This window comes from Hippocampus zosterae, chromosome 5, assembly GCF_025434085.1.
Source record: "Hippocampus zosterae strain Florida chromosome 5, ASM2543408v3, whole genome shotgun sequence".
Taxonomy (NCBI): domain Eukaryota; kingdom Metazoa; phylum Chordata; class Actinopteri; order Syngnathiformes; family Syngnathidae; genus Hippocampus; species Hippocampus zosterae.
Genome location: NC_067455.1, coordinates 2,361,025 through 2,374,629, shown reverse-complemented (window position 1 = coordinate 2,374,629; position 13,605 = coordinate 2,361,025). Strand labels below are relative to the sequence as shown.

Genomic DNA, 13,605 nt, shown 5'->3' with positions numbered 1-13,605 from the left:
ACGACATAGTATAGTAAGGCGTTTCTAGCCCGAAAAAAACGACATAGTATAGTACGCCGTTTTTAAGCTGAAAAAAACGACATAGTATTGTAAGGCGTTTTTGGCCCGAAAAAAACGACATAGTATAGTAAGGCATTTTTAGGCCCAAAAAAATGACATAGTATAGTAAGGCGTTTTCAGGCCGAAAAAACGACCATTTATAGTAAGGCGTTTTTGGGCCGATAAAAACGACATAGTATAGTAAGGCGTTTTTAGCCGGAAAAAAAACACCATGTATAGTAAGGCGTTTTTAGGCCGAAAAAAACGACATAGTATAGTAAGGCGTTTTTAAGCCGAAAAAAACGACATATATAGTAAGGCGTTTCTAGCTCGAAAAAAACGACATAGTATAGTAAGGCGTTTTTGGCCCGAAAAAAACGACATACAATAGTAAGGCGTTTTTAGCCCGAAAAAAACGACATAGTATAGTAAGGCGTTTTTAGCCCGAAAAAAACGACATAGTATAGTAAGGCGTTTCTAGCCCGAAAAAAACGACATAGTATAGTACGCCGTTTTTAAGCTGAAAAAAACGACATAGTATAGTAAGGCGTTTTCAGGCCGAAAAAAACGACCATGTATAGTAAGCCGTTTTTGGCCTGAAAAAAACGACAGTATAGTAAGGCATTTTTAGGCCCAAAAAAATGACAGTATAGTAAGGCGTTTCTAGCCCGAAAAAACGACCATTTATAGTAAGGCGTTTTTGGGCCGATAAAAACGACAGTATAGTAAGGCATTTTTAGGCCCAAAAAAATGACATAGTATAGTAAGGCGTTTCTAGCCCGAAAAAACGACCATTTATAGTAAGGCGTTTTTGGGCCGATAAAAACGACATAGTATAGTAAGGCATTTTTAGGCCCAAAAAAATGACATAGTATAGTAAGGCGTTTCTAGCCCGAAAAACCCACCATGTATAGTAAGGCGTTGTCCAGCAACATTTGCAATTCAGGAGAAGGGCAAGAATTGTTGCTTTTCACCTTGACTGTGCGCGTCTTCTTTTATTACACAATAAAACAAACAAAAAAAAAATTCAGACTGTTTTGGAAATGAGTACTAGTACAAAAATACTGCAGTACATCCGTTTTAAAAATATATTTACACAAATAACAGCAAAAGCGCGATTTATATTACCTCCATAAATAAGTTACACGAATTCATACCCAAGACAGACAACTGTGTGATTCTGCCCCAAAATGCAAAGGTGGCCAAAAAAAAAAAAAAGCAAAGATGGCGCTCTCGATGTCAGACATGTCGTCATGACTATTTGTCACGGAGCGGTCAAGTTTCACACCTGGCTGCAGAAATTGTCTTCCTGCTCGGAAAGATGCCACAAGATCAAAGACTGATTGATGTCCTCCAGGACTCCTGGGGTCCTTCGATGCGCCGAATCCTCCTGCAGCTCGTCATCGTTGTCGTCGTCGAAGCACCAGCCGGGCCAGTCCACATTGATGCCGTTCGAAGGGATTGGACTGAAAGGATGACAGAGACACATCAGGAAATGGCTTCTCGCGCTCGTATTTTTCAACAGGAAGCAAAGCAGAAGGCCTTCGCACAGGAAAGCGATGCGGATTTCAAAGTAGGGTTAAGGATGCCAAGTCGGGTTGCAAACTCATGGTTGGGGTCTCAAAGTACAGTTTGAAACGACAGGGTTTCAAAGTAGGGTTTGAAATTAGGGTTATAATTTGTAAGTAGGGTTTCAAAAAAGGATTAGGGATTCAAAGTGGGATGTCAAACTAGGGTTAGGGTTTCAAAGTAGGGGTTCAAACTACAGTTAGGGTTTCCAACTAGGGTTAGGGTTTTAAAGTACACTTTGAAATAAGGGTTAAGGTGTCACAATAGGGTTTAAAACTAGGGTTAGTGTTTTCAACCAGGATTTGGGTTTCAAAGTAGGGTTTGAAATTAGGGTTGGGTGTCAAAGTAGGGTTTCAAACTAGGGTTGGAGTATCAAAATACGGTTTGAAAGTAGGAATGGGGTTTCAAAGTAGGGTTTCAAACTAGGGCTAGGGTGTCAATGCAGGGTTTGAATTTAGGGTTAGGGTTTCAAATCAGGGTTAGGGTTTCAAAGTAGGGTTTGAAATAAGGGTTAAGGTCTCAAAATAGGGTTTAAAACTAGGGTTAGTGTTTCCAACTAGGTTTCGGTTTCAAAGTAGGGGTTGAAATTAGGGTTGTTGTATGGACATAATGTTTGAAAGTAGGATTGGGGTTTCAAAGTGGGGTTTAGGTGTCAATGTTGGGTTTGAAATTAAGGTTAGGGTTTTAAAGTAGGGTTTCAAATCAGGGTTAGGGTTTCAAAGTAGGGTTTGAAATAAGGGTTAAGGTCTCAAAATAGGGTTTAAAACGAGGGTTAGTGTTTCCAACTAGGGTTGGGGTTTCAAAGTAGGGGTTGAAATTAGGGTTGGGGTATGAACATAATTTTTGAAAGTAGGATTTGGGTTTCAAAGTTGGGTTTCAAATCAGGGTTAGGGTTTCAAAGTAGGGTATGAAATAAGGGTTAAGGTGTCACAATAGGGTTTAAAACTAGGGTTAGTGTTTCCAACTAGGGTTCGGGTTTCAAAGTAGGGGTTGAAATTAGGGTTGGGGTATGGACATAGTGTTTGAAAGTAGGATTGGGGGTTCAAAGTTGGGTTTCAAACTAGGGTTAAGGTGTCAATGTAGGGTTTGAAATTAAGGTTAGGGTTTCAAATCAGGGTTAGGGTTTCAAAGTAGGGTTTGAAATAAGGGTTAAGGTCTCAAAATAGGGGTTAAAACTAGGGTTAGTGTTTCCAACTAGGGTTAGGGTTTCAAAGTCGACTCTGAAATTAGGCAAAAACAAAAAACAACTCAACTCATCAGCCTGCCCTCATTCAATTTTCAAACCAACCTGTCCAGCCTGTCGTTGCCGTCGCCGTCCACCAGCTGCTCCTTCCATCTTCGACTCACCGTGAGGACTCGAGGCCTCTGCAGCCGCACCTCCTCCTCCCATTCGCCATCTCTGTCGACGTCACTCGCGGAGCGCGATGGCGACGAGGACGTCAAAGGAGACCCAGGAAGCTTCCGGCTCTTTACCGTTTCCCCGTCTCTCGTTCGACCTTTGGCCCGCCGGAGAAGATCCTCGAGAGACGCCGCGGAAGCCGACATGCCGGCGGGGCCGTCCGCAAAGTGGACTCGCTGCTCCTCTTGACTTGACATGTTGGAAATGGACGCGCTCCTCTGAGTTTTCAGTCTGGACTTTTTATTCTGAAGGCCACGGGTCGTCAGTTCCGATTCGGAAAAGATCTCGGCGTCCGGCGACGCGATCGGAACGCTGGTCCAAAAACTGCCCCTGGTGGGTTTCAGGGCGCCCAGCTTCAGCACAAAGTGAGATTTGGAGCTCTTTGGATTCACGCCGCAGTCAGAGTCCGAGTTGGAGGACGAGTTGTTGGACGCCGAGCGCGCGGGGAGGCCTTGGTGGCCATTGTGCGTCCTCCTCTTTTGTAAAACCGGAGACTTGAAAGATTTTGCCAAGGCTTTGGACTCCGCCGAGCCGTCAAAGATTGCGGGATTGTGGTTTTTCTCCCTGGAATAATTGACGGATTGCGAGTTGACTATCCTGGTATTTGCAAGGAACGCGGTCCCCTTCCCAGATGGTCGTCTTTGGTCGGGAGCCGACGAAGTGGTCGACTCATCCGTCGGGTAGTCAACATCCGGATATCCGCCTGGTACCAGAGTATTCGGTCTGCTGGTGACGCGTCGCAACGGGATGATGACGTCTCCGCGCATGTGGGCTTCGTTCAGATCAGGAACAGATTGGGCGCCGGGTTTCCGAGCATTCGTTGAAGACTCTCGATGGATCATACTTTCCGTTCCTCCTCTGCAACCAAAGTCTTTGAGGACAAATTTCTGAGGCAAGACTTCAAAGTGCTTGTGGGGATTTTCCGACGCGTGTTTCGACGCATGGGCGCCGTTTACCAACTGAGAGACTTCCCGTTTACGGGGGCCGAGGTCCGAAAAGCCTTCCTCTTCCGAGATCAGCGCGTACGTCTCGTCAACCGCGGCGGATGTTGTTTTTTTTACCGACGACTGCCTACTATCGCCCTCCCTCCTCATGGTCCTCAGTATCACCTGGCAGGGTGATGTCGATGAAAATATGTGAGCGGCACGAAGAAGTCTCGAGTTTCAAGATTCGGAAGACTCGCTTTACCTTTGCCTGATGAATGGCGGACACCCAACTGGAGCAACTTTCCGAGGTACCGGCTGTGAAGATGTAGACATTGACGGGACACCAAAGTTCTCCGACCTCCACCAGAAGAAAGGAACCTGCCAGAAGGTGGAGGGGGGGAGTGTCTCGTGGATCCACGGCCCCCGCTCGTGATTTGAATCCGAATGGCTGGACTCACAGTTATCCTTGAGCGCAATGCAGTACGTTCTGTCCAAGGCCAGAGGGGGCCGAACCACCTTCAGTCTCTCGGTTTTCTTTTGCACTTTGGTCACGAGAAGCACATCAGTGAACAGAAGAGCCACCACCTCCAGCTGAGTCGTGACAAAATATGAGGACGTTGTTTAAGTCCAAATACTTTGATTCATCACGTCGTCAAATTAAGCTTGTTCTTTTTTTTGAAACTCGGTCGTGTAAAAAAAAGACAAGCAGGGGGGGCTCACCTTGCTGTCTTTCCTGCCACGGACCTTCAGGTTCTCTTCCAGGAGCAACTTGCGGACGATGCCGTGACCGACCCCGACGATGGGGCAGGTCAGGTCAAACTGGCAGATCTCCCGCACATGCTGCGCACAAAGTGTTAGCTATGAGTATCTTTCCCCATTCAACACGCAGCTCTGGAACTCCATCGCATTTAACTCGTTTACTCCCAAAGACGTATTTCAACGTCTTTTCAGACTCGGTCCAGAATTGGCTGGTACTGAATGAGTTAGTAGAGCGCGCGGAATTTCTGGATCATCTATCGAGCTAGCTACCAATCTAGTTATCTAGCTAGCTAGCTCGATAAAGAGTGAGCTAGCTTGCTAAGTAGCTAAACAACTAGCTTATCTCGCTATGTATCATCTTTTTCTCAATGTCAGTCGGTGGAAAACTCAAAACTGTGTCCCAATATTGTTTGTTGTCGAGCTTGACAATGTGTTGAAATGTTTTGATCACACAGAGTGTTTTGTTTTTGTTTTTTTAATGGCTAAAATGCTAATGTTGGACGTGTTCAAAAGTTACTTCAACATTCCTTGTACAGATATTAACTCATTCACTGCAAGCCATTTTTAGATCTGCCTTGGATGTCAACACCCCCCCCCCACACACACACAAACACACAAACACAATTTCTGGTTTAAATCTCTTTTCTAAGAGTAAATGAAGATTTTCTAGATCGGAAACTAAACGAGTTTTCTTGCCTTTTTCCAAGTATTACGTCCGAGCGTGACAATTTCTATACTTTTCACTTTCCAACAAGAGAAATAAATATTGCGTCATAATATTCATCTTCCGAGCCGCTTGATCCTCACTAGGGTCGCGGGGGGTTCTGGAGCCTATCCCAGCTGTCTTCGGGCAGCAGGCGGGGGACACCCTGAATTGGTTGCCAGCCAATCACAGGGCACACAGAGACGAACAACCATTCACACTCACACTCACACCTAGGGACAATTTAGAGTGTTCAATCAGCCTGCCACGCATGTTTTTTGAATGTGGGAGGAAACCGGAGCACCCGGAGAAAACCCACGCAGGCCCGGGGAGAACATGCAAACTCCACACAGGGAGGCCGGAGCTGGAATCGAACCCGGTACCTCCGCACTGTGAAGCCCACGTGCTAACAACTGGGCTACCGGGCCGCCCCGTCATAATATTTTTACAGCAAATGGGAGCGCACGCGTTCGTTCATTTCAGCCATTCACCTTGTCAATTTCCTCGCTGATTCCCTCCATTTCGTATCCCTCCAGCCTCTGAGCGGAGAGCGAGAGCGCCGCCTCCTCGTCCTTCAGCCTCAGGTAGTCGTTGATGCTCTCCAGAAAGGTGTTGACGCTGGATAACTGAAAAGAGATTTTCCGGCTTTGGAGGGGAGAATTCGCTCGCTCGAACGCGTGGGAGGGGGGGAGGAGGGGGGGGTTGACGCTTCTCACCATGCCGCGCAGGCTGCGCTGCACAGGAGGTTCCTGGGTGGTCTTGAGCACCGCCTTGAGAAGGAGGGCGTACTTGGTGATCCTCTGGTGGGGTTTGGCCTGCATGTCGCCGAGGCGCATCCGCGCGCACTGCGGGTGGGTCTCCACCCACTGCTTACGAGCACAACTCGGGATTACTACGCGTGCTCTCGTTGCATTTTCATCGGCGCGCGTTTGACAAAAGGAGAAGAGCCTTTCAAGTTTGCGTGCGGTTAACGACAGAGTCTGAAAGCTGGCACAAAAACCACAGGAGCCAGTTTGCGCTAAAAAAGAAATAATGAAGTTGGCACCAGGAGATCGGCTCTAATTTCCGTTTGTGGATGACATTTAAAATCTAGAGTAAGGAAATCCTGTTTTGAACGTTTGGTGCGTAGCACAAGTATGGCCGTGAACAAACGTATTTGTCGCATATGAACAAAATCTAACATGGCGAGATTCTCCGCCAAAGTTCAGCCTCGACTCTGGATCGGCAAAGTCAACTTCAATTCCGACACTCAACTAAATCGTTGGCAAAGTTGGTGGCAAACGGATGGAAAGACGAGCGTTAACGGCGCGTCCTAAATTGACGACGGTTGGCTTCGTCGGCGGCGCTGGCAGTTAGTCGCCAATAGCGGCTGACTCCCATGTTTTCCGAGAAAGTTTTTTTCGTGTCTTTTATACTATTTTTTCCCCTTCATACTCATTCATTCATTCATCATTTATTCATCTTCCGAGCCGCTTGATCCTCACTAGGGTCGCGGGGGGTGCTGGAGCCTATCCCAGCTGCCTTCGGGCAGTAGGCGGGGGACCCCCTGAATCGGTTGCCAGCCAATCGCAGGGCACACAGAGACGAACAACCATCCGCGCTCACACTCACACCTAGGGACAATTTAGAGCGTCCAATCAGCCTGCCACGCATGCTTTTGGAATGTGGGAGGAAACCGGAGCACCCGGAGAAAACCCACGCAGGCCCGGGGAGAACATGCAAACTCCACACAGGGAGGCCGGAGCTGGAATCGAACCCGGTACCCCTGCACTGTGAAGCCAACGTGCTAACCACTGGACTACCGGGCCGCCCCTTCCCCTCTCCACGCGTACTTGACAAGCTTATACTGCAATACATCTTCATGTTTTTCCATCTATAAATGATCATCCTGTATTCGACATGGTAGATGGCGGCCATTTTATTGGAAACGGTTACGTCCCTCGAGGTACGTGGTCACGAAGCGCGACTGTATTCATATACGCACAAGCGTTACATCCATATTTATAGATGACAGTCTGATGCACGCGGCGTGAACAATATGTACGCAAAGGTTTGTTGTGAAATTCGCCAAGACGAAGCTGACCTGCACGTATGTGAGGAATTGCGGGTTGCTTTCCATTTGCAGGCGTGCAAACTCGAAGCTGTTTTCCTCCTCCGCACAGTAATGGCAGTACGGCGAGAAGCGTTCGCGGAACTGCAGACAGACAGACGGACGGACAACACGTCGGGTTTTCCATTCATAGTCCAACTCCAAAAATGTGAACAATGAAAAAGTTAGTTTGTTTGGAAAGTTGAACGCTCACCTGGAGGCATCCCGCGTTTAAGCCCATTGGGTTAAAAGGTTTGCCCGTCATGCGGACTTCCTGTAACATGGGATAGATCACTTCCTGCCAGAAGAGCTGATGTGCGCTGAGGATGGCGGGAAGGTTGGAGAAAAGCCGCTCGGGGGTCACCTGACGGCACACGAGTCAACACAAAGGGATTTAGATAGCACACACACACGTATGATGGTATCCATTATCGGAGCCCCTTTAATCCTCACGAGGGTGTGCTGGAGCCTCTCCCAGTTGCCTTTGGGGCAGTCGGGCGGGTACACCTTGAAACTGGCTGCCAGCCAAATCGCGGGGCATACAAAGACAAGCGACCTTTCGCACTCACAGTCACACCTAGGGACCATTTAGAGTGTCCAATTAACCTACCATGCATGTTTTTTTGGAATGCGGGAGGAAACCGGAGTATCTGGAGAAAAGCCACGCGGGGCACTAGGAAAACATGCAAAGACACGGGGGAAGACGGAGCCCGCAATTGAACCCCGGGCCTCTGCACTGTGAGGCGGACGTGCTAACCGGTCATCCACTGTGTTGTACTTAATTTTTTTTCATTCATTCATTCATCTTCCGTACCGCTTGATCCTCACTAGGGTCGCGGGGGGTGCTGGAGCCCATCCCAGCCGTCTCCGGGCAGTAGGCGGGGGACACCCTGAATCGGTTGCCAGCCAATCGCAGGGCACACAGAGACGAACAACCATTTGCACTCACACTCACACCTAGGGACAATTTAGAGTGTTCAATCAGCCTGCCACGCATGTTTTTGGAATGTGGGAGGAAACCGGAGCACCCGGAGAAAACCCACGCAGGCCCGGGGAGAACATGCAAACTCCACACAGGGAGGCCGGAAGTGGAATCGAACCCGGTACCTCTGCACTGTGAAGCCGACGTGCTAACCACTGGACTACCGGGCCACCCGTACTTAGTTTTATTTATTTTTTTAAATTGAGTGTATTGAATAAATACAACTGACAGTAAAAATACATTTTTACTTTGGTGCAAATACATTTCAGAATCTGTGATTTTTTTTTTGTCGTTTTACTTCAGTTAAGTGAAGGAGTTGAACTGACCTCCTGGAGGAAGCCGCGAAGGTGCAAGTTGACCAGAGCTGCGATAACCAACTGCAAGAAGCATCAAAGAGGGAGCTCTCAACGCAGTTTGCATTTTGACACAAAATAGTGGGCGGCGTCTTACGTCTTTGATGACAATCAGTCTGTTGATGTAGTTGAGTTCGGTGAGCACAAACTCCCACATGGCTTCCTGCTGGTGCCTCTGCATTCGGGTCATGATCTGGCAACAGATGGAAATCAAGCCAGTGAAATTGCGTTTCATTGTTTTTACTTTTTAGAATGTGAAGCACATTGAGCTAGCTTGTTTAAGAAATGCCGGATATGATTAAAGTTGGCTTACCTAAGCCGAAAGAAAAATACTACTGCATTGTGTCATTTAAAAAATGTCGAGATATCATTGGTTTTTAGAAAATGTAGTGACTGTATGTCAAATTGTATAATGTATGTTACATTCAATCAATGCACAAAGGCACTTTGTGATTCGGGTTATAAAGGCTTTTTTTTTTTTTTTGGTCCTGGACTTCAGAGGTTCAACTGGACTTTTGAGAGTGTCGTTGTTCTTACCGAGTGCGAGTTGACGATCTCTGTCCAGTTCCTCTCCAGCATACTTCCGTGGCTTTCCTCCCTCCATCTCCACTTCAGGCTGATGGGCACGGCGAAGGTCTCCAGCTCCTGCTTCAACACATCCAGCTGACTTCTTTCCTGTAAAGGAACAGAAATGGACAAATAAGAGAAGAGTCACTCTCGAAGTGGGTGACTGCAGCACCGGAGTGTCATTATTCATTCTTTTGGGTCAGGAACACCGGTGCATGTTGGATGCTGTCAAATCTCTTTTACTGTGGGACTAAAAAAAATAGCCCTCACTGAAAACTTCCCTCTGGGTTAATTCTGAACACAGTCACATTCCCCCCCCCCGTTGGAAACCAAATAACTGGAACCGTCACAGCAGCTAGCTAAAGACCGAGGAGTAAGCCAGCGATACCTCTACTTCCGACATTAATTGGTTCTGAAAGAAATTTCTTAACTAGAACATTTTGTTAGTAGAGACACATTTTCCATGTGAACGCCCGAATCCGTTCCAACACTTTTTCTGGGTCATTCACATTTACGTAAAACTATCCAAACACCTCACTGCCCGAGTAGCGAACGACGAGGACGCTGTTTTGACACCTGTTTTATCTATTTACCTATCTGCACGCATAGAAACATCCGGTAGAGGTCCATCTTAGCCAATGGGATGCCAGGATGATGCTCGGTAGTAGCCAATGGCAGAGTAGCTAAAAGTATGTTGCGTTCATGAAACTCAGAGCTGCGAGTACCAGCCCGATCCGTATTTTTACCTTTCGTAACTTGAAATTTCTTTTGTAACAAGAGGCAATATTTTCCCGTTGAGGCGTTTCGTAACTTCAAAACTGCGTATGAAGAGACGTTCGTAAGACGCTGTATTTGTAACTCTCTAAGTAAACTCAAGTGAAACAGTCACCATGTACATGTCACGAGTTGGAACTGTAACCAAGTACTGTAACTGTAGCTAAATAATTGTAACTCAAGCAATTAAACATTAAAACGTGTCAGGAAAAGCCTGCCAGACCAGCTGAACTTAATTTGGGGTTTAATCACGTCAAATGGCGGCTCCCATTGAACATGAGCTTGAACGTGATGGTTCATTCTGAGCGCGACCACGTCCCCAGTTTGTAACTGTAACTTACACCAACTCTAGCTGCCTCTAACAAAATAACTATAAGTGTAAGTAAGAAACTAACTGTACTGTAACTAAGTAAATGTAACTAAATGTCACTGTAACTAACCGACTAAGTGAAGCAAAGAAAAGCAAGGGGGGAAAAATGCAGCAAAAAAACTTTACGTTCCCTCGCAATGAAACGTTTGCAGGGGAAGGCAAAATTTTGGGGAAGGGGGAAGGCAAAGGTTTTTCTTTCCTTCCTTAGTAACTAACTGTAGCGGTAACTAAGTGCCTGTGGCTCTATCTTACTGTAAAGAAATACATCTAACTGTAAGTAAGTAACCCTGCCTGCACCGTAGCTAAGGAACTGAAGCAAAGCAAAATATAAGGGAAACATGCCAGGGAAAGCCTGCGAGAACAACAGAACTTTTTATGTCCACTGCATTTTATATTTTTTTTTCCAAGAGTGTGTTGTGTTGTGTTGACGCACACTGACAAGACGGTACCTCGGCCGTGAGGTTCCTGTCTGACACTCCCTGGTTGAGAAAAACTTGTTTGAGCGCAGCTCTGGGTTTGGCCGCTGATGACGCTCCCTTAGTCACTGTTGAAAAGTTGCTCACAACTTTCTGCCTTGTCCGCATCTGCAAACAAATCGAGAGCAGCGAGACTGTTCACGTGAAGACATGAAGCACATGGGAAAGTGACACTTTGTTTAGAAAAAAAAAAGAAAAAGAAACGAAATCCCTTCAATTGTTTACCCGATAGCAAACGTGGCGATAAAATTGAAGTCGTGAAATCAGAATCGCATGAACTGCAAAAATGTCAGACTTCAATACAATATGTGTTTATATATTTTTTATATAAATATGAAAAAAACATGCAGATGCTGCTTAAAAATGAACTTTAAAAAATGAATGCGCATGTGGTTAAAATACCTAATGCCTAGAAATGGATATATTTTTTTTTCGCACAAAAATTCTCACAAATTGTTCCTGGGCTGTCAGTCCGCCTTGTTTCTCGTGCTAAATATTTGCCCGCTGCTCTAAAACAAAAATGTACCCCCCGAGGCGTCAATATGTGGCTTTTTAAGCCCCCCCGTCCCCAAGTCAAAAGGTCAAATTGTTGCGCACTTGCCTGAGGGCCGTACGTGTAGAACTTGGCCTTGTCAGGTGGCACCTTGTGGTAAAAGTGGAGGTCCGCCGGGGTCTGCGTGACGACGACGGACCCATCGAGGTCCGTCGCGTCGCCGGCGTCACGTGACTGCGCCGAGGCTGCCTCCATCGCTGACGGGAAGTCTTCTCAGGGGATCATGTGACCTTTAGGAGGGGGGGCAGGCGGCGGCTGGCTGGGTCATTGCCAAGTTCAGCTGAGGGAGGAGAAAATCAAACGGTTCTCACCGTTGCATTTGAGAGCCCGACAGACGGCCGACGTCGGCCTGAATCAATATTTGCCGGCCGCGTGAGGATGAATTTGAAATCTAATTGGGTGTAAAGAAAACTTTTATTCTTCGTGACATTAGCCAGCACTTTTGAGAGATGTGGGCAGATGAGATTCATTCAGACAAAAGCTGACCTTTGACGCCATGTCATGACAAGCCGAGGTGCTCGGAGACTACGTTGAAGTGAGTTGAGAAGTTTCGATTGGACAAAAGTAGCGCTTTGCCACCATCTCGCGGGCTCTGTGGACTGAAGCCTCATTGACATTTCATTGCGTTCCAGCCAAGTGAGTAACAGGTGTCTAATGGCACTTTCTGGCTGCAAGCTCTTCTTGCCGGTCACCCCCCCGGCCCCCCCACCCCTCGCCCCTTTCACCACGAGCTTTGAAGTTACGAGCCGGCGACGCCACGCCAGCTCTCAGGAAGCCGCGGCGGCTTACACTCACCGGGAAAAATATTAGGTACACGTGCACAATGCAATTAAATCCAATATCGGAGCCGTTTGATCATAATTGAGTGAAAATGACACGGGGGGGGGCGACGCTTCTGAACGATCTCAGGGAGTAAATCCATATCGGGCGCCACACGGTGTGGAATTGACATTTCCGGTCACCGGTCACAGCAAGGAGAGTCTCGAGCGCCTCGTGACGTCAGACTGCAAGGTCTCGCGAATCTGGTGGTTGAATAAATATAAAAAATAAAAATTAAAAAAAGGTTGTTGAATAAATATGAGAAACAGCTCTCGCGACCACGCTCCTACATTCCTCTTCATCTTCACTCAAGACACAAACAGACAAAAAAAAAATCAGCCATCCTCAAAAGGTGCTACGAGTGCCGGCAATGGATCTTTAAATGCAGTCACGGCCGGCGACGTGTGTGACGTGTTGCCCGGAGACGGCAAAAAAAAAAACAAAAAAAAAACAAATCCCCGGGACCTTGAAACCAGCGAGCCGCATACTTACCCAGATGTGAACTTTGACCCGAAGTATCCCGGAAATGTCAAATCAATCCAACAATGTCCACCCATGAGACGTTTTTTTTCTTTATCCTTCAGGTAGGAAATCTGCTCGCGGAGTGTAACAAATTTTCAAGCTTCCTGGATTCTTGCCGCTTTGCCACTTTGAGCCAGCAAATGAAATAACACGAATCCAACCTAGCGAGCGCCTTTCTCGGGTGACATCACCCTTCGAGACAGCGGAGAGTAAACGAGCATTACCTGAGTGCGGATTGTGTCTTTTTTGGTGTGGTGCGCGCGTCCAACGGTCATTTTGGGTGTTTGGCTTTCTCTCCGGGCTTGGCTTGGGTCCGTCCCACCGTCCCTCCTTTCATCTGGGCGCCTTTCCCTTTTTTGCCCTCTTCGCAACTGGCCCGACGGGAACGACTGGATTGTGGCGGCCTACCAATCGCTTCTGTGATGCAGCGTCTCGCACTTTGAAAAGCGGCTGACGGATCGCCGAGCGACGTCGAGAGCGTCTCCAACGACGGCAAAATTGCGTGGCGACTGTTTTGTGTTTTTGCATTCCGCGACGGCGGTGTGGTGGCAAAGTGACAAAGCGCAAATGATTGGCTCGTGTAGATTGAACCGATTATTCAGGTATGTGCTTTACTTAAGTATATTTTTAACAGTGTTTTTTTTGTACAGTGTGATAAAGATCTCAGAATCAGGTTTCAAAAGTGTATTTTTCCAGAAACAAAAT

General features: G+C 47.1%; 1 protein-coding gene and 1 long non-coding RNA gene across 2 annotated transcripts; one reads left to right on the top strand and one right to left on the bottom strand.

Annotated features, from left to right (window-relative positions):
* Positions 1–1,014: 1,014 nt before the first annotated feature.
* plekhg6 (pleckstrin homology domain containing, family G (with RhoGef domain) member 6) lies at positions 1,015–11,197 on the bottom strand. Its single transcript, XM_052065017.1, has 13 exons — positions 10,980–11,197; positions 9,357–9,494; positions 8,917–9,012; positions 8,793–8,843; positions 7,699–7,848; positions 7,479–7,589; positions 6,112–6,261; positions 5,887–6,021; positions 4,654–4,773; positions 4,392–4,524; positions 4,196–4,311; positions 2,897–4,116; positions 1,015–1,505 (listed from the first exon to the last, which is right to left on the bottom strand). The coding sequence occupies exons 1-13, from the start codon at positions 11,112–11,114 to the stop codon at positions 1,322–1,324; spliced, it is 2,739 nt and encodes a 912-aa protein (XP_051920977.1). The 5' UTR covers positions 11,115–11,197; the 3' UTR covers positions 1,015–1,321.
* On the top strand, positions 1,593–2,612 carry LOC127600708 (uncharacterized). Its single transcript, XR_007962411.1, has 3 exons — positions 1,593–1,684; positions 2,299–2,353; positions 2,533–2,612. It is a non-coding gene; the product is annotated as an uncharacterized LOC127600708 (long non-coding RNA).
* Positions 11,198–13,605: the final 2,408 nt, after the last annotated feature.

What these genes read in the sequence shown, in the direction of transcription:
- plekhg6 (XM_052065017.1), bottom strand. Translation starts at nt 11,114, where the DNA reads ATGCGGACAAGGCAGAAAGTTGTGAGCAACTTTTCAACAGTGACTAAG. An exon ending in ACAGGAACCTCACGGCCGAG is followed by an intron (nt 9,495 to 10,979) that starts GTACCGTCTTGT and finishes GTTCCTTTACAG; the next exon opens with GAAAGAAGTCAGCTGGATGT. An exon ending in AGCGCAGCCTGCGCGGCATG is followed by an intron (nt 6,022 to 6,111) that starts GTGAGAAGCGTC and finishes ATCTCTTTTCAG; the next exon opens with TTATCCAGCGTCAACACCTT.